At 36.7% G+C, this 25918-nt stretch overlaps 1 protein-coding gene across 5 annotated transcripts in view; it reads right to left on the bottom strand.

The window, feature by feature from the left end:
• The window catches only part of JHY (junctional cadherin complex regulator), a 77077-nt gene extending 57799 nt beyond the window's left edge, over positions 1-19278 (bottom strand). For 3 of the 5 annotated variants that reach the window (XM_033097850.1, XM_033097852.1, XM_033097849.1), the window contains exons 1-3: positions 19144-19278; positions 16273-16688; positions 2433-2949 (exon numbers count right to left, since the gene is read on the bottom strand). In XM_033097850.1, the coding sequence (XP_032953741.1) occupies positions 2433-2949; positions 16273-16598 (843 nt within the window). In that variant the 5' untranslated portion in view covers positions 16599-16688; positions 19144-19278. Of the gene's footprint in view, positions 1-2432; positions 2950-15877; positions 16000-16272; positions 16689-19143 lie in introns of those variants that run through there. The other 2 variants (XM_033097851.1, XM_033097853.1) reach the window with 2 other exon arrangements.
• Between the last annotated feature and the right edge of the window lie 6640 nt (positions 19279-25918).

The raw sequence follows: 25918 nt of genomic DNA on the forward strand, positions 1-25918 counted from the left end.
AGAACTTCTGCTCTGTCTGGAACAATGCTTCTCAAACCTGGCTTCACTCAGAATCAACTGAGGGTCTTTTAAAAATATTACTGATGCTCGAAGAAAATAATACTGATGCTCAAGATTTCACCTAGAAATGTAAATTGGTCTGGATGGAGCTGAGAATCACTTTTTTAAAAATTTAGTTTCTCAGGTGATTCTAACATTCAGCCAGGATTTCAAACTACTGCTCTAGAAATACTATTTTCCCCACATAAACTTCAAGTGATACTAAAGAGAATAAAGTTTGGCGGTAATGGAAGACATACATTTCTCATTTCCCATATATTTACTGAGGTGTGTTAGTTTAGTTATGAAGATTAAAAATAAGTCCAACGCTTATTTCCTGCCCATAAGAGAATATATAATCTGTATTGCCAGAAAAGACTTGCACACCTTTCATATATAACTAATGATTTGAAGGAACATATCATTCTAGGTTACTGACTATAATTCAATGAAACAAGTTACACACATCATCATATCACTGTTAGGCCAAATTAATTTCTATCCTTTTAAAAAGACTAGGAGTAAAGAGGAAGGAAATGTATGTTGGAAATGGTTAAGAAACAATTTTGAATACAATTAGCAATCAGCCCTTAGACATCTGAATGTGGAGAAAGAAATGGACGAGGTCAGTGGCCAAAGAATAATTCATGAGCTTAAAGACTGAGCAAGCCTAAAATGCTTTAAAGTCTCCTCCTTGGCATAATGAAAATTATGCTATGGAATCACTGACAATAAACTCCCCCCAATATTTTTTAGTAAATTACGTTATAACTACTAAAAAAAATTAGCAATTAAAATATCAGTAATTAAAGAGCTTATAATAAATCTTTTCCCTTTTATTATTAAAATATAACTATTTATTCTGGCTTATTTGCCTCTCCTTCAATATCAGCTTCTTTTGAGAACACATTTTAAAATAATGAAAGGTATCCTAGTCTGAGAGAAATAACTAGCTATAACATTTTTCATATATTTATATTTTTAAGTGAGAAATCAAAATTCAAAATTTCACATACATTTTATGAAACAAAATGTACATTAAACATCTAAAATTGGGTCAAACTCTTAAAAACTCTGCTTGAATTCAGCTAAGAATTTGTTTTGACAATTCAGCCAAATATACTACATCCATTTCTTTGTTTTCTTAAGTTACAAAGGCAAAGATGTGACATAATCCTTTACAACTACAGAAGGAGTTTTTTTTTTTTTCCTTTTTTAAATTTGAAGATCTAATTGGCTTTATTAAGCGATTCATTGGGCAGCACCCTGTCTAGCAACTAGAAGGGGGCTCCCTATAAAAGGAGTTTCTGAATCAAAAAAAAGAATCACAAATATTCATCCCACCTCTCTTGTTCCATCAGAAATTACAGGTTAGAACAAGTTAGAGCACTTTAAATAATACCAGTTTAGATTTGGAATAGCTTTAAGGGCATCTCCATTTAATGTAATAATCTTTCATTCATATTTGAAAATGACCACACATTAGTAGACTATGAATTTCAAGCTGTTTTCCCAATAAGAGTGTTGGATGCACTGATCCAGCCGCATTCTTTTCTTGTGTCTATGGACATATTTAATAGGAGGTAGGCTAATAGGATCTTTATGTGTGCCCATGAAATAGAACTAAGTTTATTGGTTCCAATAGGTTTTGAATCCATTGGATGAGAAAGGGAGGACATTTATTATTATTCCAATTTTATAGATGGAGAGACAGGTTTAATCGTATTACATCATTTGCATATGGTATTAAAGGACAGTGTAGTTATTATTAATGGGAGTTGGAAAGGCAAGAGAATCACTTGGATATTTTTTTTAAATACCCCATGTTATAACTTTACTAACCATTGTCACCCCAATAAATTTTAATTAAAAAGTAAAAATTAAAAATAAATAAATAAAAATACCCCATGTTGTATCCTGATCCCATCCCACTAACACCCAAAAAGCATACAGAATCTGACTGAGAATCTCTTGTGTATGTGAGTTGCCATTATTGAGTGTGTCATGTCATCTCCAATGTGTTGAGGGCATTTAATGGGGATGAAAACCAGTGCTGTAGTGGAACCAAAGGCAACCGACACAGGTAATCAAACCTTCAGTCCTATATTTTATCTGTTGTAGTATGTGGTTTTAAAAAAAATTCTGTGGTTCTTTGAATGGAAACATTTTGGAGATAATAATTCAATTACAGCAATAAATTATTGATGACTTATTTTGCTCTTGAGAATTTGTGGACTAATTCCCCTCATTCTTCAAAGAGGGGCATTTGATTTACTCAGCCCGGTTGTTATAATGACATCACTATGCCAAAGGAAGTGCTATTCAGCGATTTCAAACAAAGGCAAATTCCAGTTTAGTGCTTCAGAAGAGATTTTTAAGTAGCTGTTACGTACCTGTACTGAGTGAGTTTCCCCCCTTTTTTTATTGTGAAGTTGAAGATAAGAGTCCATTTTAGGAGTGGGTAATCCCAAAGTCAACTTGTTTTTTTCCACAAAATATTGTTTGGACTTCCTTCGCCGAGGGCCACGTGAGCCTGGCAAGAAAACCTCATTATGTGAACTTGAACTCTTCAAGTACTGAGAGAGATTGCTCGACTTCTCCATATCACTGTCACTCAGGTCTGAAGACTGCTTGCTATGATGGGCACCATGCTCATAGTTTGGGCTTAAAAATTCACTACCAAGTAAGGAGGCTTCGCTCTGCGGGCTCTTTTTCTGTTCGCCTTTTCCCTCTAAGAGTTCCACTGAAGTCTCCTTGGAAGGGTAGAGAGGATCTGCAGTCAGATTTTCTATAGAACTGTCTGCAGACTCTGGCAATGCTTCCACAGTCAACAACAGCCCTTTCTCTTTCTTATTCTTCCAGTTTGGGTCATATCGGAGACCTGAATACTTGTCTTCTTTTGGTTTTTGGCTGCCCAAAGCAGAAAAGAAATGTTAAGTACTTAATCAAGATAAATTCATTATATTTAGTTGATCATTTTATTCTAAATCAATCTCAATCTTTCCCTTATTATTTTACTTTTATTATTGATATGTTAAAGACATATCCCAGGCTCAAATTAGACCTGCATGCTACACATAAGAATAAAAAAGTTCTTAATTATTTAAGTTTACTGAAATATGGAATAAAAACAGGGATAAATAATTTCAAAATGCCAGAAAACAACTGAAAAACAATGTCTATAATGTTAAACCAGTGAATGACTGTGGCTCAAGGAATGCTATTACTTATACCATAAACATTTCAGCTGGAGAAGATAAAATTGATTTCACACTTTAGTTGGTCATATATATATTTGGCTATTTATCTAAGAAGGTAAATGTGATCATCACCTGGATATTTGCCTCAATCTGCTCCATTTGGAGTGTGGGTAAAGCAAGATTTATCTTGACTGAATACCTACATAGGTTCATTCTCCTTTTCAATGATTTTACTTTTCAGTTCATTTTGTGTTTGTAGATTTCATCAAATGTACTATGGAAAGATCCCTAAGGTTTATAATCAAAAGGAGGCTCACTGAAAAGCTCTTAGTTCATACTCTCTTGGTTGTCAGGTCTATGCACAGAAAGTAGACAGATCAGCATGCACTTTAAGCTGTAGAACAGTCCTATTTGAATAAAAGGTTAAGCATATTGTCCTGACTGAGGGAAGTGAAGTCATCCATAACCAGTGCATATGACCCCAAAGTAGGTCTTCCCTTTTCCCCACGGGAATCTCAATTTGTAAAGCGCTTCCTAGTCTTAACCAAAAAAGAAAAAAAAGATGCTGGTAATATGGCATATTTAATGGCCCTTTTGATCTTCAAAAGCTAAATGGGAGAGATTTTCCTTCCTTGAGTTCAGTAGATGCAATCCTCTAATCAAAAAGGAAATGTAAATCACCTAGGCTTTTTATGCTATTTGATATTCCCGTTTACAGAGGACATAATTTTGTGCTGGGTAAACAAACTAATGGTGCCCTTAATGCTAATTTACTCTTCTTAATGTGGACCTAGATATCTTTGATTTGATGTAAAGCAAAACCTAGAGCAAAAAGCCAAAACTCCTATGTCTTGATAAATTGTCATTTTGAATTTTTTTTAGTTCACATATTAAAATGGAAAACTTTTTGGAATAGGCTGCTCTTTCTTTTCCACCAAGGGAAGAGAAATGATAATTTCCTCTAGCAAAATGCCTAACTGGAAAGGGTTCACATCTGTCAGGAAACTGGACATCAAACCATGTGACTCATCACTCCCTACACACCATGGTGTCACTTGCCTCAGGAGCTTTGATGATGCTTCTTCTGTGTGATGTCCCATCCTGTGAACTCACAGTATTTTTTGGTCCTGCTTTTCACCTGGTTCTGAGGGTCACTGGGTATGTCTTAGGAGCACTGAGTGATCCATCAGGGTATATCTGGACTTGGGACTATACAGATCTGGGTTCAAGTTCTGGGTCTGTCACTACCTATCTGTGCATCAGCTGGCTGATCACGTCATCTCTGAGCTAGTTTCTCTCATCTGTAAGTAGGGATAAATTATATTTATTCTGTTTATTTCTCAGGATTGTATCTTATTCCTTTGTCCTCTGTTTCCTGCAAATTGGTAGCTAGATCCAGGGGCTTGATCATAACTGTGTTTCATCTCTTTGGCAAGTCTGTAGGTAGTGTTCTATTCTTCCATAAGGATTAAAATAGGACATTACATATGAATTTAATTTTCTGTATTTGTGTTTATTTCACTTTTCACTATGGGGATCTTGTCTCTTCACCTATTAAGGTGCTGGGCACCTCAGGGACTGAGGGTTACCTTTTCTTCCCAAACCTCTGTCCTAGAACTCTGCCCTCTGCTGTGGACAGAAAAGTCAGTAAGTGTTTCTTAAATAAATGACTCTAAAAATACTCTAGTCAACACAAATGTAGCATTAGATATTAGTAGTAAATAGTAGTAGTAAATTAGAATCTAAATATGCAGAAAAGCTTCTTGCATTAGATCAAATTAGTGAATGATTTTAGGGTTTATCTTGTACTGAGTTAAACATAAGATTCAACTGTGGTTGTTTACGTAGGAAATAAAAGATTAAGGAGTGCCTCAATTATATCTTTGAATAAACAAAAATATAAAACATTTTTTAATGAAGGTACTGCTTCATTGTATCCATGATATATTGGAAGGAAAAAGTGAATTTAACTCTACTCATTCATTCCTTTGCTAGACTCAACAGAACTTAGCTTTCCTCATCTATTTGCTCACTCATTGATTCTACAGACATTCACTGAGCACTTAATAAGCTAGAGGGATATGGTGGCGGACTCACAGCCTAGTGAGTGATATGGACCAGGAAACAAGCAACGTGTCATTGGAGTGATGAGGGCCCTGATGAGGGGCCATCAGGAAGCAGCAGGGAATTCCAATCCCATCTTGGAAAGTCAGGGAAAACTTTCTGAAGGAAGTGATGGCATATATGAGGCCTAAGACTAAGAAGGTCAGGAACTGTATGCCAGGCTGAGGGAACAACATATACAAAGGAATGGAGGGGAGAGAGAACATGGCGCTTTCCAAGAACAAATTCTGTACGGATAAAATGTTGGGTGGGAGGAGGGAAGGTTGAGGAGTAGAGCTCAGAGTTAAGCAGAGGTGAGATATTAAAGGGTTTTGTAAACTCTGTGAAGAAGTTTGGCTTAACTAAGTTAACTTTAGACTCTGAATTTAATTTAGCGAAAATAATTAGGGAGCAAAGACGTTAGTAAGACAAATACTTTTGGATAGCCAAAGTGATGCGTTTTTGGAAGGAATTATCTACAGAGGCTATAAAATCTTTTTCAGAAAGTTTTAGAACAGGTAGTCCTTTGCACTTTTTAAAGCAGGGGTTGGCAACCTTTCAAAGTGACACGTCCTATGGGGATCACTGTTCTGCTACTTAGTCATGGAGTAGGATGTGGAGTGCTGACTTTGGGAAGATTGCACATATTATTGCATGCTGATTTAGGCAATGCTTATAAAAACTGAACCTCCAGTTTTTTTCCTTAGAACAACTATATGAGGGAGGTACTATTATGACCCCCATTTAATAGATGAAGAAACTGAGGCTTAGAGAGCTTACATAACTTTTACAAGGTCACAGAGCTAACAAGTGGTCGGCCCAGGGATAGTCTGTACCAGGTGGGGCCCTGGTAGTCTGCCCCAGGACCTGGCTCTTGTCCATTAAGCTGCCCTGTATCCTGCAGCTGTTCCCATAGGTGGTCGTGAAGCATGCATTGTCATAGGGCCTGCCTTATATAAGTTAGTGAATCGATCGGTCAGTCAGTTGGCCAGTCAACGAATGTGTAGTGAACAGCTCCCCAGGTACTAGGCACTGAAGATAGAATGGTGAGCAAAACAGAAGCAGGCTGATGGATCTTACCTGCTAGTAAGGAAGACAAGCTTTTTGTACCAACTGTAATAATCAAGTAATAAATTAGATACATACAGGGATACAGAATATTATGGGTATTTAAAATAGAAGAACATAACCTTGTTTATCACTGAAAATATGTTAACCTCTTATTTCCAGATTCAGTTGCTAAATGATATCTCAAACTCAATTCCAAATCTGTTGTTCTATGATCCTATGATAAATTCACAAAAGAATCAATAACCGAGGAATGTCCAATATTTAAAAAAAAATAGGTAGTCTTCAATGATCAAAGGAAATGAATTCCTGACTTCCATCTCTGCAGTAATACTAAAAAAAACTGGCACTCAACTGGTCATCATATTTAATCAGTACCAGCTGATAATGGCATAACATCTACAGTCATACTTATAGAACTTCCTCAGTCATATGAAATCTCCATGGTGCTTTGCGTCTCTGAAAAATAATATGGAGGATTTTGGCTCTGAGAAATGGTATAGTAGCATGTCTAAGGATAAGTAAGGATCCTGGAATCAGAATGCCTGCACTCAATTCTTGGTGCTACCAGTTACTGTGTAAGCAGGGGCAAGTTATTTAACTTTTCTGTGCCTCAGCTTCCTCATCAATAAAATGGTAATAACAATAGTATTTACCTTATAGTGTGGTTGATATATATATATATATATATATATATATATATATATATATACACATACACACATACCAATGCTTAGAACTATGTCCTCGACACAGAATTAGGATCCAATAAGGGCAAACTATGAAACCATTTGTCAGTGAGCTGTCACTGGTCTTGGCTTGCTGTATGTTACCTTTAGTCGCCATGACATAACATTGTGTATTGTGCTTCCTGCTGATGGATCTCAAAGGGTTCTTCTCTCCCCAGGGATTAAATTATTTCTAGGGCAAAAAGTTTTCTTGTGATGCACTAAGTGGCAACTTAGTGGCCTGTAAAAATGAACATTCGTCTTTAAAAATCCAATTTTTCACCATGACTTAGGCATCATGGAGAATCTGTTTGAACTGTGATTTAGGAAATGGGATTAAGAAATGTCAGTGTTTCCACATGATGAAATATTTTAAGAACTGCTGAAAGATGATGTGGAAGATAAAACTGGGAGAATTAAATTACTTTAGACCTTCAGAAAGAGCTGTAATTTTTAGCCTCAACAAATTTCCATTCTTAAATGCCCATATGTAGAAGCAATCACACACTACAGGAAAGAATGATGTTTTAAGTGGAACCTAGAAAGTACAGAGGGTTTTGAAACAAATCAGACAAAATGAATTGCTTTGGCTGAGAAAAATGTTTCGAACCAATTGTTTAAAGAGAAACTTTAATAATGTATATATACAAGATAAAATCGGAAAATGTGTCTCTTAAAAGAGCACTAATTACAGTGCACCATTTACACCTGCAATGCTATCTTAAAATATCCCCTCTCTTCCCTTTCTAAATGGAAATCATATGTTGAAACAAATAGGAGGGTACGTTTTGCAAAATCATGAGCATGGAAAGCTGTATCTAGAAACGAATCTAATGGCTGAAATAGAACATAATACTAAAGAACCTCATTGTACTAAGCTTGTATGCTAAGAAACTCAATTGTGTGTTGTGGTCCAGGTCAACACACTGGAACAAAATGAGTGTGAAGTGCTCCTTCATCAGTAATCATCCGCACACAAAACATGCACCTCTTTTCCTCCCCGTTTGATAGAAAGGTTATGAGACAATGAGTATGCGACTCTTTTGTTCCTGTTCAGACAACAGATGCCCGGTTGCCTCTTCAGATGCCTGGGTTAGAAATGGATGCAGAAAGAAAGAGGAGGGTGGTCTCAGATGCATATGCCATGATATTTGCTGGCTTTAATGGACCATATTTGAGTACTGACTGTGACAACTTCAAACAAAATAAAAATCTCCATTTAATGAAGAGCCTCATATTCAGTATAATATTCAATCAAAAAATTACTAAAATTAGAGCATGTTTCTAGTACAATTAACATCCTTTGCACTCATAATAAAATATTCAATAACTGGCCAGTTTGCCTGTTGAGGAGGTGAATAAAAGCATTGCTATTAATCATTTAGCAGTTATTTACTTGCCACTTTATTTTAAGTAGCCGGTTAAATTGAAAATGCACATGTTATTATTGATTTAGGTTTGATTTAATCCTTTTAAACAGAACAATTATTGCCAATTTATATGCCATTAAATCTTTTATGCATATGAACAGCAAATTCAATTTCTGTTTAAGTGTAAAGTTTTTAATGCTTCTTTAGAACTATAAAACTGACAATTGTTTCCAAGGATTTCTGAATTCTATGCTTATATTAATCTTTATATCAACGGCTTTTAAGTAAATAAAATGAAATAAACCCAAAGGATTAAAAATCACTTTTGCAAGTATGAAATAAAATGGTTCCACAAATATACTGGAATGCTTTGGGGTGGTTATTTACAACCCAGAAAATTTAATTTAATGCAGGTATTTATTCTGCGAACAAAATTAAACATTTTAATAGAAAACAGGTGGTTTAATGAACTGAAAGCTAAAGACTATCCACAGAAACACACTAAAGTGAAAAGGCTAGATTGTTATCTAGTGAATTTTATTTATAGTGATTATATAATTTGGATAATTCCAACTAAAGTCCCTTCTTTTCTTTAACAACAGATTTATGGCTGTGAAATAACCAGATATTTGCCCCAATTTATTAGACTCGTTAGTATCAGTCTTGATTCAAGGGCAATCTGTGAGTTAAATGAAAATGTTGAAAGAGGGCATGTTAGTGACTGCAATATAAGATTCTAGTACCTCACTTTTTTTAAGATAATCTTATGTGAAACAAATGCTGTATGACACAGTATTTAGAAATACAATTCCTCTTATTCAGTGAGAGTTTACAATGCTTATGCCAGACTAAAGAGGCTTGGTTGTTCTTTTCATTTTCCGGAAACAAGGGCTAAGAGTCAGGGACCAAGATTTATAAAATTTTCAGGTGTTTACACTTTCTTACATAGAATTTCTCATATTTTATTTTATTTTTTATTTTTTAAAAGGTATTTCATCGGGGCTGGCCTAGTGGCTCAGGCAGTTAAAGTTCCATGAGCCCAACTCCGAAGGCTGCCAGTTCGATTCCCACATGGGCCAGTCGGCTCTCAACCATAAGGTTGCCGGTTCAACTCCTCGAGTCCCACAAGGGATGGTGGGCTGCGCCCCCTGCAACTAAGATGGAACACGGCACCTTGAGCTGAGCTGCCTCCCAGATGGCTCAGTAGGTTGGAGTGCATCCTCTCAACCACAAGGTTGCCAGTTGGACTCCTGCAAGGGATGGTGAGCTGTGCCCCCTGCAACTAGAAACGGCAACTGGACCTGGAGCTGAGCTGCGCCCTCCACAACTAAGACTAAAAGGACAACAACTTGAAGCTGAACGGCACCCTCCACAACTAAGATTGAAAGGACAACAACTTGACTTGGAAAACAGGCCTGGAAGTACACACTGTTCCTCAATAAAGTCTTGTTCCCCTTCCCCAATAAAATCTTTAAAAAAAAAAAAAGGTATTTCATTACCTTTATTACATGAAAAACAAACAGCTTTTCCTGTATAGTACAGAAGAGGCTTTTGCTTCTAGCCTTTGACTTTCGTTATAATATTTGAATGGTTTTAATGTTTGTACTTATTCTGTTTACATGTTGATATTTAATCTTTTTTTTCCTTTCTGAATTTCTTATATTTTAAATGCCAGATAATAATAGCACTGCAGTTGCAAGGTAGCAGTGATGTCATGGGAAAAGCAATGGACAGGTCTTGACATCTGGGTCTTAGTCCAGATTTTGCCACTGACCAAGCTATGCGAACTTGAGTGAGTCTCTTAACTCCTCTAGGTTTCAGGTTCCTCTTCTGTGCAATAAGGGCAACGGGCTGAACTCAAAGAATCCTAACAGCTCTAAGAATCTACTATTTTATTAATTGAATTGGGCCTATCGTGTGAAACTTGGCAAGGTATATTAAGTATTGGCAAAAGCATTTAGTTTAAATTCAATACATTAAAAATTTATGGTAATCAAAGCTTCCTGTATTTTCAAACTTGTTGCAGACTGGAAAACAGTAAAGGGCATGAATTAAACTATCCCTTGGTTACAATCTTCTTAATCCTCTTAATGAACTCACAGGCTTGCAGGTGATATAAATCTGAATTACACTTTGTGGCTTCAAACTCACTATTTATTTACTTATTGTACCATAATAATGCATCCCCGTTTTGAAATAAGCTAGAAAGGAACTGCTGCTGGTCGTTCTCTGAGGGCAATAAACCCCAGGAGTCACTGTGGCTTTAGCATTTCTGGCAGGGACTCTGTCTTTAATAGACACAATTCATGCCCTCGCACACTCTATACTTCCTTCTCTGACTGCTCATCTGTTATGATGGCACCATGCCTGCTCTGAGAAGCTAGGGTTTAACTACAGCAGAATTTGTGAGCAAATGAATGAACATAAAACAGAAATGACAAATAACTATGGCAAAAAGTCACTTCTCTAATATAACTATTCCCACATGACCAGAAATAAATAACTAAAATGCCAGTAGCTATCCCTAAAATACTGTGTGAAACCCCTAGAACAAGGTACTATGTAGTGTAATGTATTTGAAGAGATTGGCCAACCAATCTATCTAATAAAGACAATAGAAATCAACATGGATGAATGTTGACTGCTAGAAACTCTCAGAATGTTCTTAATAATACTAGACTATTAGACCTAGCCTCAAGTATTGTCTTTATGCCCCCAACCAGTGGGGGACGGGGGGAAACTCTACACCTATGAGAGAAAGCAGTCTATTCTCAGCTTAAATATTTCCAATGAGTTTTACAAAACAGTCTGAGAATTTGAGGAATAATGAAAATGCTGAGTTTTGGTTCTTACCCACTATTGATTTTGGTTATCCAGTACTGCTATTTATGTCCTAGAAATCATCATTCAATACTTCACATGATTCTTTTATTATTAATCTGAAACAATGTATATGAAAGCATTTAAGAGGAAAAATTATATACCACCCAAAACAATAAAAATGCAGATTATTACTACTGAGTCCCTTCCTTACTTTCAGACAATTTTAAATATTCAATTTAACTAATAATTCCTCATCATGCCTTTCTCCCACCCAGTAATTTCTGGCACAAGGTGGTTTATTAGACAGAATATGGGATCTTTTGTAAAGGCTATGGTTGCCAGGTGATGAGAGGAAGACATCTGCAGACCTCAATGAATGAAAACGTTTCTGTTTCCCAGGAGAAGTGTGAGGAATATAGACTATGATCCTGCTGTCCGAAGTAAAATATAATTAATGTTTATTTCTTCTTAGGGCAGAGTAGCCTTTAAATATTTGTATTATTTTAATAAAATTTATAATTTTACATGCATCTGTACCCAGGCCTCAGTTTAGTCCATATTAAAATTATTATATCTTTAATATTTGTTAGATAGTAAAATTGAATCTTCTATCAGATCAGCCCTTGATCACCTATCTAGCTGCTTATAACAACAGGCTCAGGCTCTGCCTCTTAGTAACTACTTACACCTACACGACTCTCAGAGCCTTGGTTCCTTATCTGCAAAATGGGGATAATAATACCTATCTAAAAGGTTCTTGTAAGGTAAATGAGATAGTATATATAAAGCAAATAATTCTACAAATGGTAGCTAATTATATTTGAGTACACATATTCTTATAAACAAGATCTTATTAAACACATATACTAAGTACTGTATTGCTGCTCTCTGATTTTTTTTTTTTTTTTCACATATAAGGTTTCAGAAGGCCCTAGGACTGAAGAGGTTATTTCTAATGCTCTAGGAATTACATTGATCTCTTTCTTCGTGAGCGCCAAGGGTCATAAGGCTAGTTCTGGAGTGGGGTTTAAGGATTATCATGTGAAGATCCTCTCTCCACTCTTGATTTATTCACTACAGTCAATGCTGCTTCAATTTCCATTAAGTAAAAGGTTTTCTTTAATCCATATACATTGAACTATGGCTTGACTTTGGTGAAATACAAGGAGTAATTGCTTTGAGGAGGTTCTAGTAACATCAAAACATTAAGAATGGGGCTCAAGTGATTTGTCAGGAGGCTTTTAAAATTGTTTAGAAAAGCAAGAAGAAAGAGATTTTCTTTGGTTTTAAGGTAAGACTGATTAATTTTTTGAACTACAATTCCCAGAATGCCATATATCTTGCAGAAATGAAAGACTACTTTAATTTTATATTGAGAGTCTGAGATCAATTTGTTTACTTACGGCTTATAAATTCAGATCCAAGAAACAATACATCTAGACAAGCTTCCCATACTAAAGTGAGGCAGAGAAACGGACCAATAACTAAACACTCACCTGAATAATATTTTTGGGGCATTATTTACCTAAATGCTTCAGTTCTGTTTTCCTTTGTAGTGGAGAACTGGTCCTCCTAACGTTCAATGTATGAAGCACTATACAGCCAAACAGTTATTAGGGGTATAACCCATTCTAACCCTGGAGATTATCACCTACCATTAAACATTTCCAAGGCAAATCAATCTAAGGAAAATAGCATTCTTTAAGGAACTCTGAATCAGAAGACCAAGCCCTAACCATAATTTTGATTTCGTAAGTATTATTCTCTTTTAAAAATATATTTTTTATACAATCTCAACAAGGATTCACTGTATAGAAACCATGTCCAAGTCCCAGCAGACAGCTAATCTGATGATCTTATTTCTACAAAATTCATTACATGCTGTAGTAATTAAAGTAGTCTCATGAATGATTTCATATAGAGAAGGAACAGGATCTTAAGAGTAGAAACCTCAGATTTGAGATTTAGCTCTGCCACTTATTACCTGTGTAATTTAGGGCCACTTTTAAACCTCTCCAAGCCAGTTTCCTTAGCTATGAAACAGGGATACTAATCATGCGTGTTTTTCCAAAATTCATCATGTTGCTGTGAGGTAAAAAAAAAAAAAAAAAAAATATATATATATATATATATATATATATGTGAAAATGATTTATAAAATAAAAACACTTTATGAAATCTCCTTAAATATATATATATATATATATATTTTTTTTTTTCTTCAATTTGTAAGTATTAGTCTTTATTTTGAAATACATTGAGTGGTGTTTACATTGTCTTGAGTAAACAGCAAGGTTAAAGTCAGGTCCCTGAGCATCAACTCAAAAAGGAAAAACTCAACACTGGGGAAATGAAGTCACTTCATGAATCCTTGCCTTGGTTTCTTTATCTTAAGGGTACAGACAAGAATACCTACCATCACAAAAGACCTTTCCTTTCTGATGCCCCCATTTCTGTAAATAAAACTGCGATTGCTTAGTACCCAGGAGACTATGACTCTCTTAGAACTACAATAAAAAACATTGTTTAAAGCAGAGTCAGACTGCCTGAGTTTTCTGCTTACTAGATACAATAAATGGATATAATATAACCTTTTTTAAACCTCATCTGCAACCTTTAAAATGGGATCATTATAGTGTCCACCTACCAGGGCTGTCATAAGGATTAAATAATACGTGTAAAGTGTTTAGCACAGTGATGTGTTCATGATAAGCACTCTATTTTAAATGCTAGCTATTTTTATTAGAACTTTAAAATAATCTTTGGCTTCTCTTGTTTCTTCAGTCACATATCTAATCTGTCACCAAGCCCTGTCAATTCTTTCATTATTGATATAAATTACCTATGATGCAAATGAATAAAAGACTGCTAAAAAGGATATACACCGACATAAGAATATGTATTGGTTATCTCTGAGGAGGAAGACAGGGGTATGGATTTGAGATGGGGAACAAGTAAACTTTATTGGTAACATCGTATATCTTTTAAAAAATATATCAAAAACAAACATGGCAGTAAGGATTATAAGCATTTTTCTCTGTACTGTTCTATAGGTTAGAATTTTGTCAAAATTAAAAAAAACAATATCAATAGCAAAATAACAAACATCCCCTCACAGTACCATGACATTACACAAGTTACTTCATCTTTGTTAGCTTCATTTTCCTTATCTGTAAAATGGGAATATGTAACTGCATTTTCTTGCAAGGTTACAATGAAGAATGAAGTGAAATTATAGACAGGCCTTTAAAAAGAGATGTTCTTGTTATAGTTGTTGTCATTGGAATTTTACTACTTGGTAGTCCCTTTGTCCCTGTGTGTTTATCTTCTAATTCAAAATGTACCAGCTTAAATAAAGAATAAAGTTCCTTAAACACTGCTTCATTTCACTGCCCTCCCCATGAACCTGCATTCTCTCTTCCTTGGCGTACCCAACCCAGCCTTGTCAGTGTGTCTGGCTGACCGAAGTCTTCATATAGAGAAGGAACCCCTCCTTTGCCCCTATCACTATGTCTGCACCTTGGTGACAACACTTATCACTTGTACAGTACTTTGAGATCCTCTACAAAGCATACGAGCTTGATTCAACTCAATATCCCCAATGAAAGAAAGAAGGATGGAAAGAAGAAATGAGGGAAAAGATTCAGGACTGGGCTCAAATTCCGGCTTCCACACAAGCCCATGCTACGACTGTCTTACTGGGACGAGTCATTTGAGTTCTGTGCTCAATGTTCTGTGTGTGATGTGGGCTGGTTGCACTCCATGACAGCGCCTATTTAGTCCACTTTCCCTATACTCAGAACAGACCCTCTGCTATTAAGCAGGGATCTTTAATATGACACACACATTACTCTAATTCTGTTCTTTTTTCCAAATCTTACCTTGTCTCCAAAACCTTGCCTGTCCAAGTTCTAGGCCTTCAAATAAACTTTCCTCAATATATTTCACTCCTAATAAAAAAAAAAATCTAATACATATATAACTTATAAAGAACCAGTCACTATTCTTAGTACTTTACGTATTTTATATATATATATATTAATTTATTTTAGCATCACAAAAACTCTATAAGGTAATCATTATTATTATCCTATTGTTACTGATGAGGAAACTGAAGCACAGATTAAGTAGATTTGGCCAAGATCATACAGCTACTAAGTGGCAGAAATTGAACCCGATGGTCTGTTTCAGACTCTATGCACTTCACCACCACACTAAAACTCCTTTCTAATCAATAGCTTTTAACTTCTACACTCTAACATATCATTTATATTTTCATTAAAACTGAGTAATATTGCACTAATTTATTTTCTCTTACAGTTTTTGGTGGCTCATAGCATAAAGTTAATACCCCATCAATACTAATTATTAGAAATTGACTCTTTATATGATTCTATAAGTCCTGGGAAGTAGACCTCTACTAGCTCAGGTAGGATTGTACCCCCAGAACGTAGTTACTGACATTCACAGCAACGCTGGGAGATAGGCAGGCTGGTTCATTTGACAGGTGAGAAATAGTGATATGCAAAACAGTTAAGTGACTTACTCCAAATTATATACTAAACAGCAGCACCTGGACAGAATCAAGACTACCTGACTCCAAGTCATGGCACTCTTCTATACCAGCCTTTCTGAAATTTCTCCAAGGTGAGGTCATAGCAGTGGAGACACTTGAAACATGGACAGGAAATAAGGAGCATAAGAAAAGCAAATGCCTTTATTAATACTTCTCTTTGTCTTTCGCATGTTTTTTTAAATACTGTAAAAAAGAATGTGGCAAAAAACCTATCTCCAAAGTGTCCCTAGCTGCATGGAGACCTGTCTCACACACATTACAAGGTGCTCGTTATGAGGGCCTGTCTTTGCTCTCACTTGGAATAGTATCAGTAATTATTTAGCAACACATTTCAGAAACCACTGTTAGGCAAGCCAGTTCCTTACCTGTTATTTGCGCCATTGTCCTGGGTATGGAGGTTGTCCTTGCTGTCCATCTCAGCTGCTTTTCCGCTTGCTTCCTCTTCTATCTCACTCAAGCTATCCTCCTCCAAGCTGTCAGGCTCCATATTGTTGTCCTGGATTAGGTCTTCAAGTTCAGACAGGGCCTTAATCTCTTGAGTGAGGCTTTCTGAATCAGATTCCAAGGAGTCTTTTGAAATAAGATATAAGTCTTCTTTCTTAAAAGGTGGTTCTGTGGACTGAAACTTTAAGTTGATATGATGGACAGGAGATTGAATAGAGAGCTTGGGAATTAATTTACTATGACTCATCTTGAAAAAATTACAAAATTTAACAGGGATACTCTTGTTGATAGGAGTAGTTGGCTGAATATTTAAAGTTGTGGTTCACAAAAGCATTACCTAAAAAAATTATATTTATGTTACTCTGTGACTACTGAAATCTTTCTAATTGCAATGTTAAAAATTTAAATGAGTACAAGAACCTTGTTAAATTATCTGCAGGCTTTTGTGTATACCTTTTGTGTGTGTGAGGATGGTCTATTGGAAAAACTATTGTGTTTTTCTCTCTACAGGAATACATCTGATGTAGAACTCCTAACGAGCCTGAGTAATTGAGGGCAGTTTCATTGAGGAAATCAAATGGCTCTACAGAAGCACAATCCTTTTCCAGCTTCCAAGGCCCTGTGATAGATAGTCCTGGAAGCCAAGTGGTAATTATGGACAGGACTTCAATGGCCTTATTTCAAATACCCAGGGCATTGATACAAATATATCATTGTTCGGTAGTATTCATGGATAGAGAAAAACAAGTTAATGGTCTACCTTGTGGAAAACAAAGGAGGGAGGGAGGGGAAGAGTGTGGTTTCCATACTCAGAACTGTAAAGAGAGAAGCTGTTTTGTTCCTAGACCTACATTTGGCTTCGTCATTTGGAAGACTTTTTAATACCCAGGTCGCTACTAGATAGAAATGCGTATTTTAGGGGGCCATTACGTGGAGATGAACCTCAGAGCAGTATTAAAAAAAAAAAACAATGATTAAAACTATTCAACCAAAGATTTGGTGGCCTTGTGAATTCCGCCACTGAGCAATTCATAGCAGAGGCTAGATGTCCACCTACCTGAAAGGGCCTCTGTCCTGGGGAGTGTAGGGTGGATGGGATATTGGCCTGAGTGACAGCTGGGTCTCTTCTAACTCGATTAAGAGTGTCATTCCAAGTGACTCCTCCCTTTCTCAAAGGGCGGTTATAAAGACCAATAAGATGGTTTATGGAAAGGATGCTTTGAGTTCGTATCAGATTAAAAGGAGATGATGTTTTTGGATTGTGCTTCCTTTCATCTCCACCTAGCATTTCTCTTTCCTCTGTCTTCTATCTCACTGCCTTTATGGCTTTTTTTTTTTTCCAGATAACAGAAACCTTCACCACCAGAGATTACTGTAAAATTTGTTTAAAGGGCTTGCTCTTGTTCTTTTGGCAGATCCTAACTTCAATTAAATAATACGATCTTATTCCTAGCATTGCTTATAATGTTGATCTTGTTGCTAAGGTTCCCAAGGAACAGCACCAACTCCTTGGAGGAAAGCACTTTAACAAACAAAGCAGACAAAAGGTAACATTCATATTTAAATACATATGAACTGGCTTTCTTCTTAATTCAAAGTTGTCTCAGTTGGTGGACTCACATTATTGTCTAACTGTACAGACTGGTTTGCTATATTAAGTCTCTTATCTTAAAAATACATCTATTTCATTCTACTGTATTATTTTAATATTGACAAGCTGATTAATTGTTGCTTTTTAGGATATCTTTAGAAAGCAGCAAATCCATCAAGTACTAGCCCTTTGTAACTGAAGGTTTTTAAACACCAGTTTTACTGTAAGAGTTCAAGTCATTGTGCTGGGGAACTTAAAGAAAAGGCTTAAAATAATCATATTTCAATGTTGAATTGCTCCTTCATGCAATTATTCAGTCTCTTCAATTTATCTTCTTTTCTTAAATGAGGTAGACTAGCGCCCCTTGGAGTTAACTTAAATTTTAAAAGTCCATAGAATAAGATAATACTTCTGTTGTTAACGTATTAATGGAGTTTGGGAGAGTATAAAGAGAGCAAAGCCACAAAAGCTGGGTCTTCCGTGGAGGTCCGGTCTTATAAAAGCATGGGATTAAAGAAGGAAAAGCTGATAGCTTAACTAAATGAAAAAGTGGGCATTTCAAATGTAATGAAAGTGGCTCTCTGGTGGCACAACAGATTTCTGACCAAGAGAGGCAAACAAATCTCCTAAGTAAACAAGACCCACACGGATACCTAGGCACTAAGAAATGGTCAGTTCCCTAAAGAACTAACCTTGGGTCTAGTCCACTAGCACTGGGAGAATCGAATTTCCTTTGGGGGGTGAAAAGGAATCCTGCTTGCGCTCACCAAGATGAAAGGTATTGAAAACTTGGCCCTCTTTTGGAACAGGCCAGAAGCTGCCCTTATGGGTGTTCAGTTTGTTTTCTACCTTTGCCTTTTCTCTGAGGGAGGAGGCCGGGCAGCAAGGGGCGTTTTAAGGCCCAGGAAGTGACGGGTCCCGACAGTCTGGTGTCCTGGACTGTCTTAATCAACCTAGGACAGGACTGCTCTGGGAGTCTGGGCACCAAAGTCTTTCCAGCGCCTGACCTCCCGACCCAGGCCCCTGGGCCCCAGTCCCTGCCTCGGCCACAGTCCGCTCTTCTGACCTGGTCCCAAATGCTGTCAGGGGCGGGCTCCTTTGAGTTCTCCCTGATTCCGATCCAGTTTCCTCGGGAGGTTTCCTGCTATCCCCAGCCCCAGTCCCAGCCCTTCTCGTTTCCCTCCCCCGGCGCGCCGCCCACCCTGTTCCGGGGGCAACTGCCAGTCACCTGCCCGCCGCTCCTCCGCTGCCACGACCCCGGCGGCCCCGCATCCTCCTGCGCCGCAGCAGCCGCAGGGCCCTGCCCGTCACCTCCCCCGGTCCCCGGCTGCCTGCGTCGCCCAGAGCTACCCCGGAGACCGAGGTCCCGCGCGACTCTCCTGGCACCGCCGCGGGCGGGGTCACACCAGGAGGGCGGGGCCGGTGCGGTCGCGACTACCACGTCCGGTGACACCTCCAGCTCAGGCGGAGAGGGCGGGTGGGAACGGTTGTGATGATGGCCTCAGGGCCAGACCCTCGGCGACCGCTGGAGCTCTGGGTGAGGCTGCTGTCGGGCCACTCTGACTTTCCAAAGTTGGAAAGCAAGGAAAGGCAGGCCACCGGGTGGGAGAGGATATTTGCAACAAATGCTGCTAAGAATACTTGAAGGACTTCTACAGATCAAGGAAAAGAATCCAGTTAGAGAGTGGGCAAATGACTTGAACAGCGATTTTCCAAAAGAAATCCAAACAGCTAATAAATATTTGTTGTTGATTTTAAAGGTACTTAATTCATAATAATCAGAAGAGGGCAAATTAAAACCATAGTGGGTATGACTCCATACTCACCAGGTGAGCATAAGAAGTATTGGAGGGTGCCTGAGGTTGGGAGGGATGTAGGGCCAAGAACCCTCACCCTGCAGATGGGAGTGTGAAGTGGTGCAACCGCTTTGGAAAACGGTATGACGTTAGCTAGATGTGTGTACCCTATGATTCAGCAATTTTACTTTTACACATTTACTCTACAAACATTTGTGCTTATGTGAACCCAAACTGGAAAAAACAATAGAATGGTTAATTAAATTGTGGTATTCCATACAGGCATACTATACAATAATGAAAATGAATGAAATACAGCTACATGAAATGATACAGAGGCATTTAAAAAATATAATATTGAGTAAAAAATGAAGGAAAACAAACACCCAAAAATACATATTGTATGATTTTTGTATATAAAAATTTAAACGGGCAAAATTATATTATGTTTATGGATGCATTCTTAGTGGAGGAAACCACGAAAAAAAGCAAAGTAGTGATTCTCATAAAGTGAGGATCATGGTTAGCTCTGGCAGGCAGGGTCAGGGTTTTGGGGGAGAGTGCTTTTGAGATTCTATTTCCTGATTTTTTTTTTTTAACTTTTATTTATTTTAAGTGTGTTTTTCCAGGACCCATCAGTTCCAAGTCGAGTAGTTGTTTCAATTTAGCTGTGGAGGGTGCAGCTCACAGTGGCCCATGGGGGATCGAACTGGCAACCTTGTTGTTAAGAGCACCACACTCTAACCAACTGAGCTAACCTGCCGTCCCCTATTTCCTGACTTTTAATGCTGGTTATTTTATAATAATTGATTAAGCTATACATTTATGTATGTGTAAAGTAGTTCGCTATAAAAAAAAAGGCCTCAAAGAAAAGTAAAGAAAGGAAGTGTTGGGGATTATACTCACATTAAAATAGCATTAAAACTACAAGTAGATATGAATAACTGTTTTCAACAAGGCAAGAATGCCTCAATATCAAAAAGCTAATAAACCAAAGGGAACACAGAAAATTAGAAAATACCTTTACTACTCAATTTATCATTTTTATTCTGCTTTTTATTGAAATGACTTTTTGTAGTTTTGTGTGTGTGTGCACAGTGACTGTATATTTGATATAAAAGAAATATTAATTTTAAAACCATTTTTTAATAATAAAATAAAATAGGTGTGGAAAACTACTCAGACGAAATATGTAGTATAATGAATTATGATAAAGTGAATGCTCTTACAATTTTCACCCAGATCAAGAACTAGAAGTTTGCTAGCCACCCTGCAAGGCCTTCATGTGCTCTATCCCTATGGCAGCTGACTTTTACCCTCCAAAAGGAACCTTCTCGATTTTTATTGGCATCACTTGCTGTGCTTATCATTTTATTGCCCAAAGTATATCTCAACAAATAGAGTTTAGTCTCGCCCATTTAAAAAAATTTTGATAATTTTGTGTGTGTGTATGTAGGGGGTCTTTTAATTTATAGGATTTTTCCCCATCGCTTTCTTTTCTGTTGAGTAACTCGAACTGTTTGCCCTATAAATTTTTTCACCATCTACATTTTGTTGATCACATTCTCATGATGCAGTTCATCTTATCCCTCTGTCCTCTGTCCCCTGCAAATTGGCAGCTGGATCCAGGGGCTTGATCATAATTGTGTTTCATCTCTTTGGTAAGTCTGTAGGTAGTGTTCTATTCTTCCATTAAGAGGCACCTCTTTTTGATTTTGCAGCCATTAGTGCTTTAGCTTAATCCATTAATTCTTGGGGATTATAAAGTGTTGACTCTCTGATTCTCTGATTCTGTTGTTTCTTTTTCATTTGTTCTTGGAACATGGATATAAAGAGCCAAATATCCTCCTCATCTGGTACTATTTCGTTGTACTGTTCAAATAGGGTAGGCAGAATACATGTTTGATTGATTCTTTCCTTTTATACGATGTTTCTGAATGAGTTTGAGTCCCTAGCATCCATTTTTGACCATTTGCTTTTTTCAACTTTGTTTTTATTGTGGTAAAATATACAGAAAATAGAATTTATCATCTTATCCCTTTTTAAGTGTACAGTTCAGAGGTATTTAGTACATTCATATTGTTGTGCAATCATCACCACCATCCATCTTCAGATCTCCTTTCATCTTGCAAAACTGAAATTTATATCCATCAAATAATAATTCCCCAGTCCCCACTTTTTGCCTCCAATCCCTGGCAACCACCATTCTACCTTCTATCTCCATGAATCTTCCCATTCTAGATACCTCATATAAGTGAAATCATGCAGTGTTTATCCTTTTATGTCTGGCTTATTTCATATAGCATGATGTGTCTAAGGTTCATCTGTATATCAGAATTTTATTTCTTTTTATGGCTGAATAATAGTCCATTGGATGCATATAACTCATTTTGTTTATCCATTCGTCTGTTGATGGCCTTTTGGATTGTTTTTGCCTTTTGGTCGTTGTAAATAATGCTGCTATGAAACATTGGTATACAAGTATCTGATTGAATGCCTGCTTTCAATTCTTTTCGATATATACATAGGAGTGTAATTCATGGATCATATGGTAATTCTATGTTTAACATTTAAGGAACTGCAAAACTCTTTTCCATAGCAGCTGCACCGGTAATGCAACATGATTCTACTTTCTCCACATTCTTGCCAACACTTTTTTTTTTCTTCTTTTTTTATTTTTTATTAGTTTCCGGTAACAAAACAATGTAATAGTTAGACATTTATCATTTATATCTCTCACACTGTGTCAACCCCCCTCCCCCCATCCACTATCCCTCTGACATCGCACGCAGCCATTACATTTCCACTGTCTCTGTTCCTAATGCTGTACTCCACTTCTTGTAACTATATACATATATGTATATGTTTATATATATATATATATATATATATATATATATATATATATATATATATATAAACTTATAGTTGACATTCATTATTGTTCAGCTTCAGCTTCAGGTGTACAGTGCAGTGATCAGGCATCTACATCTTCCCTGAGGTGGTCTCCCGAATGAGACAAGTGTCCATCGGATACCCTACAAAATCTTTACAACATTATTGATTACATTCCCCAAATTAATTTTCATGATCCCGTGGCCATCTTGTGGTTACCGACTGTTTTCTAATCCCCTGACCTTCCCCCTTACCCCACCCCTCCTCACATCTAGCAACCCTCAGTTTTTCCTCTATGTCTCTGAAACTGTTACTGATTAGTTCATTCATTTATTCTTTTCTTTAGATTCCACATATAAGTGAGATCATACGGTATTTGTCTTTGTCTGACTTATTTCACTTAATATAATGTTCTCTAGGTCCATCCATGTTGTTGCAAATGCTAAGATTTCTTTCTTCTTTATGGCTGCGTAATACTCCATTGTATAAATGTACCACAGTTTCTTAATCCAGTCATCTACCGATGGGCATTTCGGTTGTTTCCATGTCTTGGCTATTGTGTATAGTGCTGCAATAAACATAGGGGTGCATAAATTTTTTTGAATTAGAGCTTTGGATTTCTCCGTATAGACACCTAGGAGTGGAATTGCTGGATTATAAGGTAGTTCCATTTTCAGATTTTTGAGATACCTCCATACTGTTTTCCATAATGGCTGCACCAATCTGCAATCCCACCAACAGTGCACAAGGGTTCCCTTTTCTCCACATCCTCACCAGCACTTGTTGTTTGTTGACTTATTGATGATAGCCATTTTGACTGGGGTGAGGTGGTATCTCATTGTGGTTTTTATTTGCATTTCTCTGATGGTTAGTGAGGTTGAGCATTTTTTCATGTGTCTGTTTGCCATCTGTATGTCCTTTTTAGAAAAATGTCTCTTCATGTCCTCTGCCCATTTTTTAATTAGATTGTTTTTCTTGGAGTTTAGTTGAGTGACTTTTTTAATAAATTTGTGATATTAACCCCTTATGGGATATATCATTGGCAAATATCATTTTCCATTCAGTAGGATCCCTTTTTGTTTTATTGATGGTTTCCTTTGCTGTGATAAAACGTTTTACTTTGATGTAATCCCACATGTTTATTTTTTCTCTTACTTCCCTTGCCCAAGGGGATATATCAGTAAAAATCTTACTCCAGGTAATGTCTGTAAAGTTTCTTCCATATTTTATTCTAGGAATTTTATGGCTTCAGATCTTACATTTAAGTCTTTAAGCCATTTTGAATTTATTTTTGTATATGGTGTAAGGAGGTGGTCCAGCTTCATTTTTTTGCATGTGTCTGTCCAGGTTTCCCAGCACCATTTATTGAATAGACTATCTATGCCCCACGGTAAATTCTTGCTTCCATTGTCATAGATTAAATGACCATATAGACATGGATTTATTTCTGGGCTCTCTATTCTGTTCCATTGATCTATGTGTGTCTTTTTATGCCAGTACCATGCTGTTTTGATTACTGTAGCCTTGTAGTATAATTTCATGTCAGGTATCGTTATACCTCCCACTTTGTTCTTATTTCTCAAGATTGCGGAGGCTATCCGGGGTCTTTTATGGTTCCATATAAATTTTAGGATTATATGTTCTATTTCTGTGAAAAAGTCATTGGTAGTTTGACAGAAATTGCATTGAATATGTATATTGCCTTAGGCAGTATGGACATTTTAACTATATTAATTCTTCCTATCTAGGAACATGGTATGTGTTTCCATCTAGTTGTATCTTCTTTCATTTCAGTCTTCAGTGTCTTATAATTTTCTGAGTACAGATCTGTTACTTCTTTGGTTAAATTTATTCCCAGGTATTTTATAGTCTTTGAAGCAATTGGAAATGGGATTATTTTCTTAATTTCTCCTTCTGATGTTTTATTATTGGTATATACAAATGCAACTGATTTCTGAATATTAATTTTGTATCCTGCTACTTTACTAAATTCATCTATCAGCTCTAATAGCTTCTTGGTGGACTCTTTAGGGTTCTCTATATATAGTATCATGTCATCTGCATATAATGATAATTTTACCTCCTCCTTACCGATTTGGATGACTTTTATTTCTTTTTCTTGTCTGATTGCTGTGGCTAGAACTTCCAGCACTATGTTGAATAGAAGTGGAAAAAGTGGGCAACCTTGCCTTGTTCCTGATCTTAAGGGGAATGGTTTTAGCTTTTCCCCATTGAGTATGATGTTAGCTGTGGGTTTATCATATATGGCCTTTATTATGTTGAGATGTGATCCCTCTATTCCCACTTTCTTAAGAGTTTTTATCATAAATGTCTGCTGGATTTTGTCAGAGGCTTTTTCTGCATCTTTGATATGATCATGTGATTTTTATTTTTCATTTTGTTAATGTGGTGTATCACATTAATTGATTTGCAGATGTTGAACCACCCTTGCATACCAGGGATGAATTCCACTTGATCATGGTGAATGATCTTTTTAATGTATTGCTGAATTCTGTTCGCTAATATTTTGTTGTGGCTTTTTGCATCTATGTTCACTAGAGATATCATTCTGTAGTTTTCTTTTTTTGTAGTGTCTTTGTCTGATTTTGGGATTAGGGTGATAGTGGCCTCATAAAAAGTGTTTGGGAGTCTTCCCTCCTTCTGGATTTTTTGGAAGAGCTTGAGGAGAATAGGTGGTAATTCTTTTTTGAATGTTTTGTAAAATTCACCTGTAAAGCCATCTGGTCCAGGGCTTTTGTTTGTTGGAAGATTGTTGATTACTGATTCAATTTCCCTGGTGGTAATGAGTCTATTCAGGTTATCTGTTTCTTCTTGAGTTAGCCTTGGAAGGTTGTGTGATTCTAGAAAATTGTCTATTTCTTCCAAATTGTCAAACTTATTGGCATATAGTTGCTTATAGTAATTTCTTAAATTTTTTTGTATTTCTGTGGTATCTGTTGTCACTTCTCTTTCATTTCTGATTTTATTAAATTGGGCCCTCTCTCTCTTTTTTTAATGAGTCTGGCTAAAGGTTTGTCGATTTTATCTTCTTTAAAAGCCAATTCTTGGATTCATTGATCTTTTGTATTGTTTTTCTGGTTTCTATTTCATTTATTTCTGCTCTGATCTTTATTATCTCCTTCCTCATACTCCCTTTGGGCTTATTTTGCTGTTCTTTTTCCAGATCCCTTAAGTGTGAAGATAAACTGTTGATTAGTGATTTTTCTTGTTTCTTTAGGTAGGCGTGCAATGCTATGAATTTCCCTCTTAGGACTGCTTTCACTG

The sequence above is a fragment of the Rhinolophus ferrumequinum genome, chromosome 25, assembly GCF_004115265.2.
Source record: "Rhinolophus ferrumequinum isolate MPI-CBG mRhiFer1 chromosome 25, mRhiFer1_v1.p, whole genome shotgun sequence".
NCBI lineage: Eukaryota > Metazoa > Chordata > Mammalia > Chiroptera > Rhinolophidae > Rhinolophus > Rhinolophus ferrumequinum.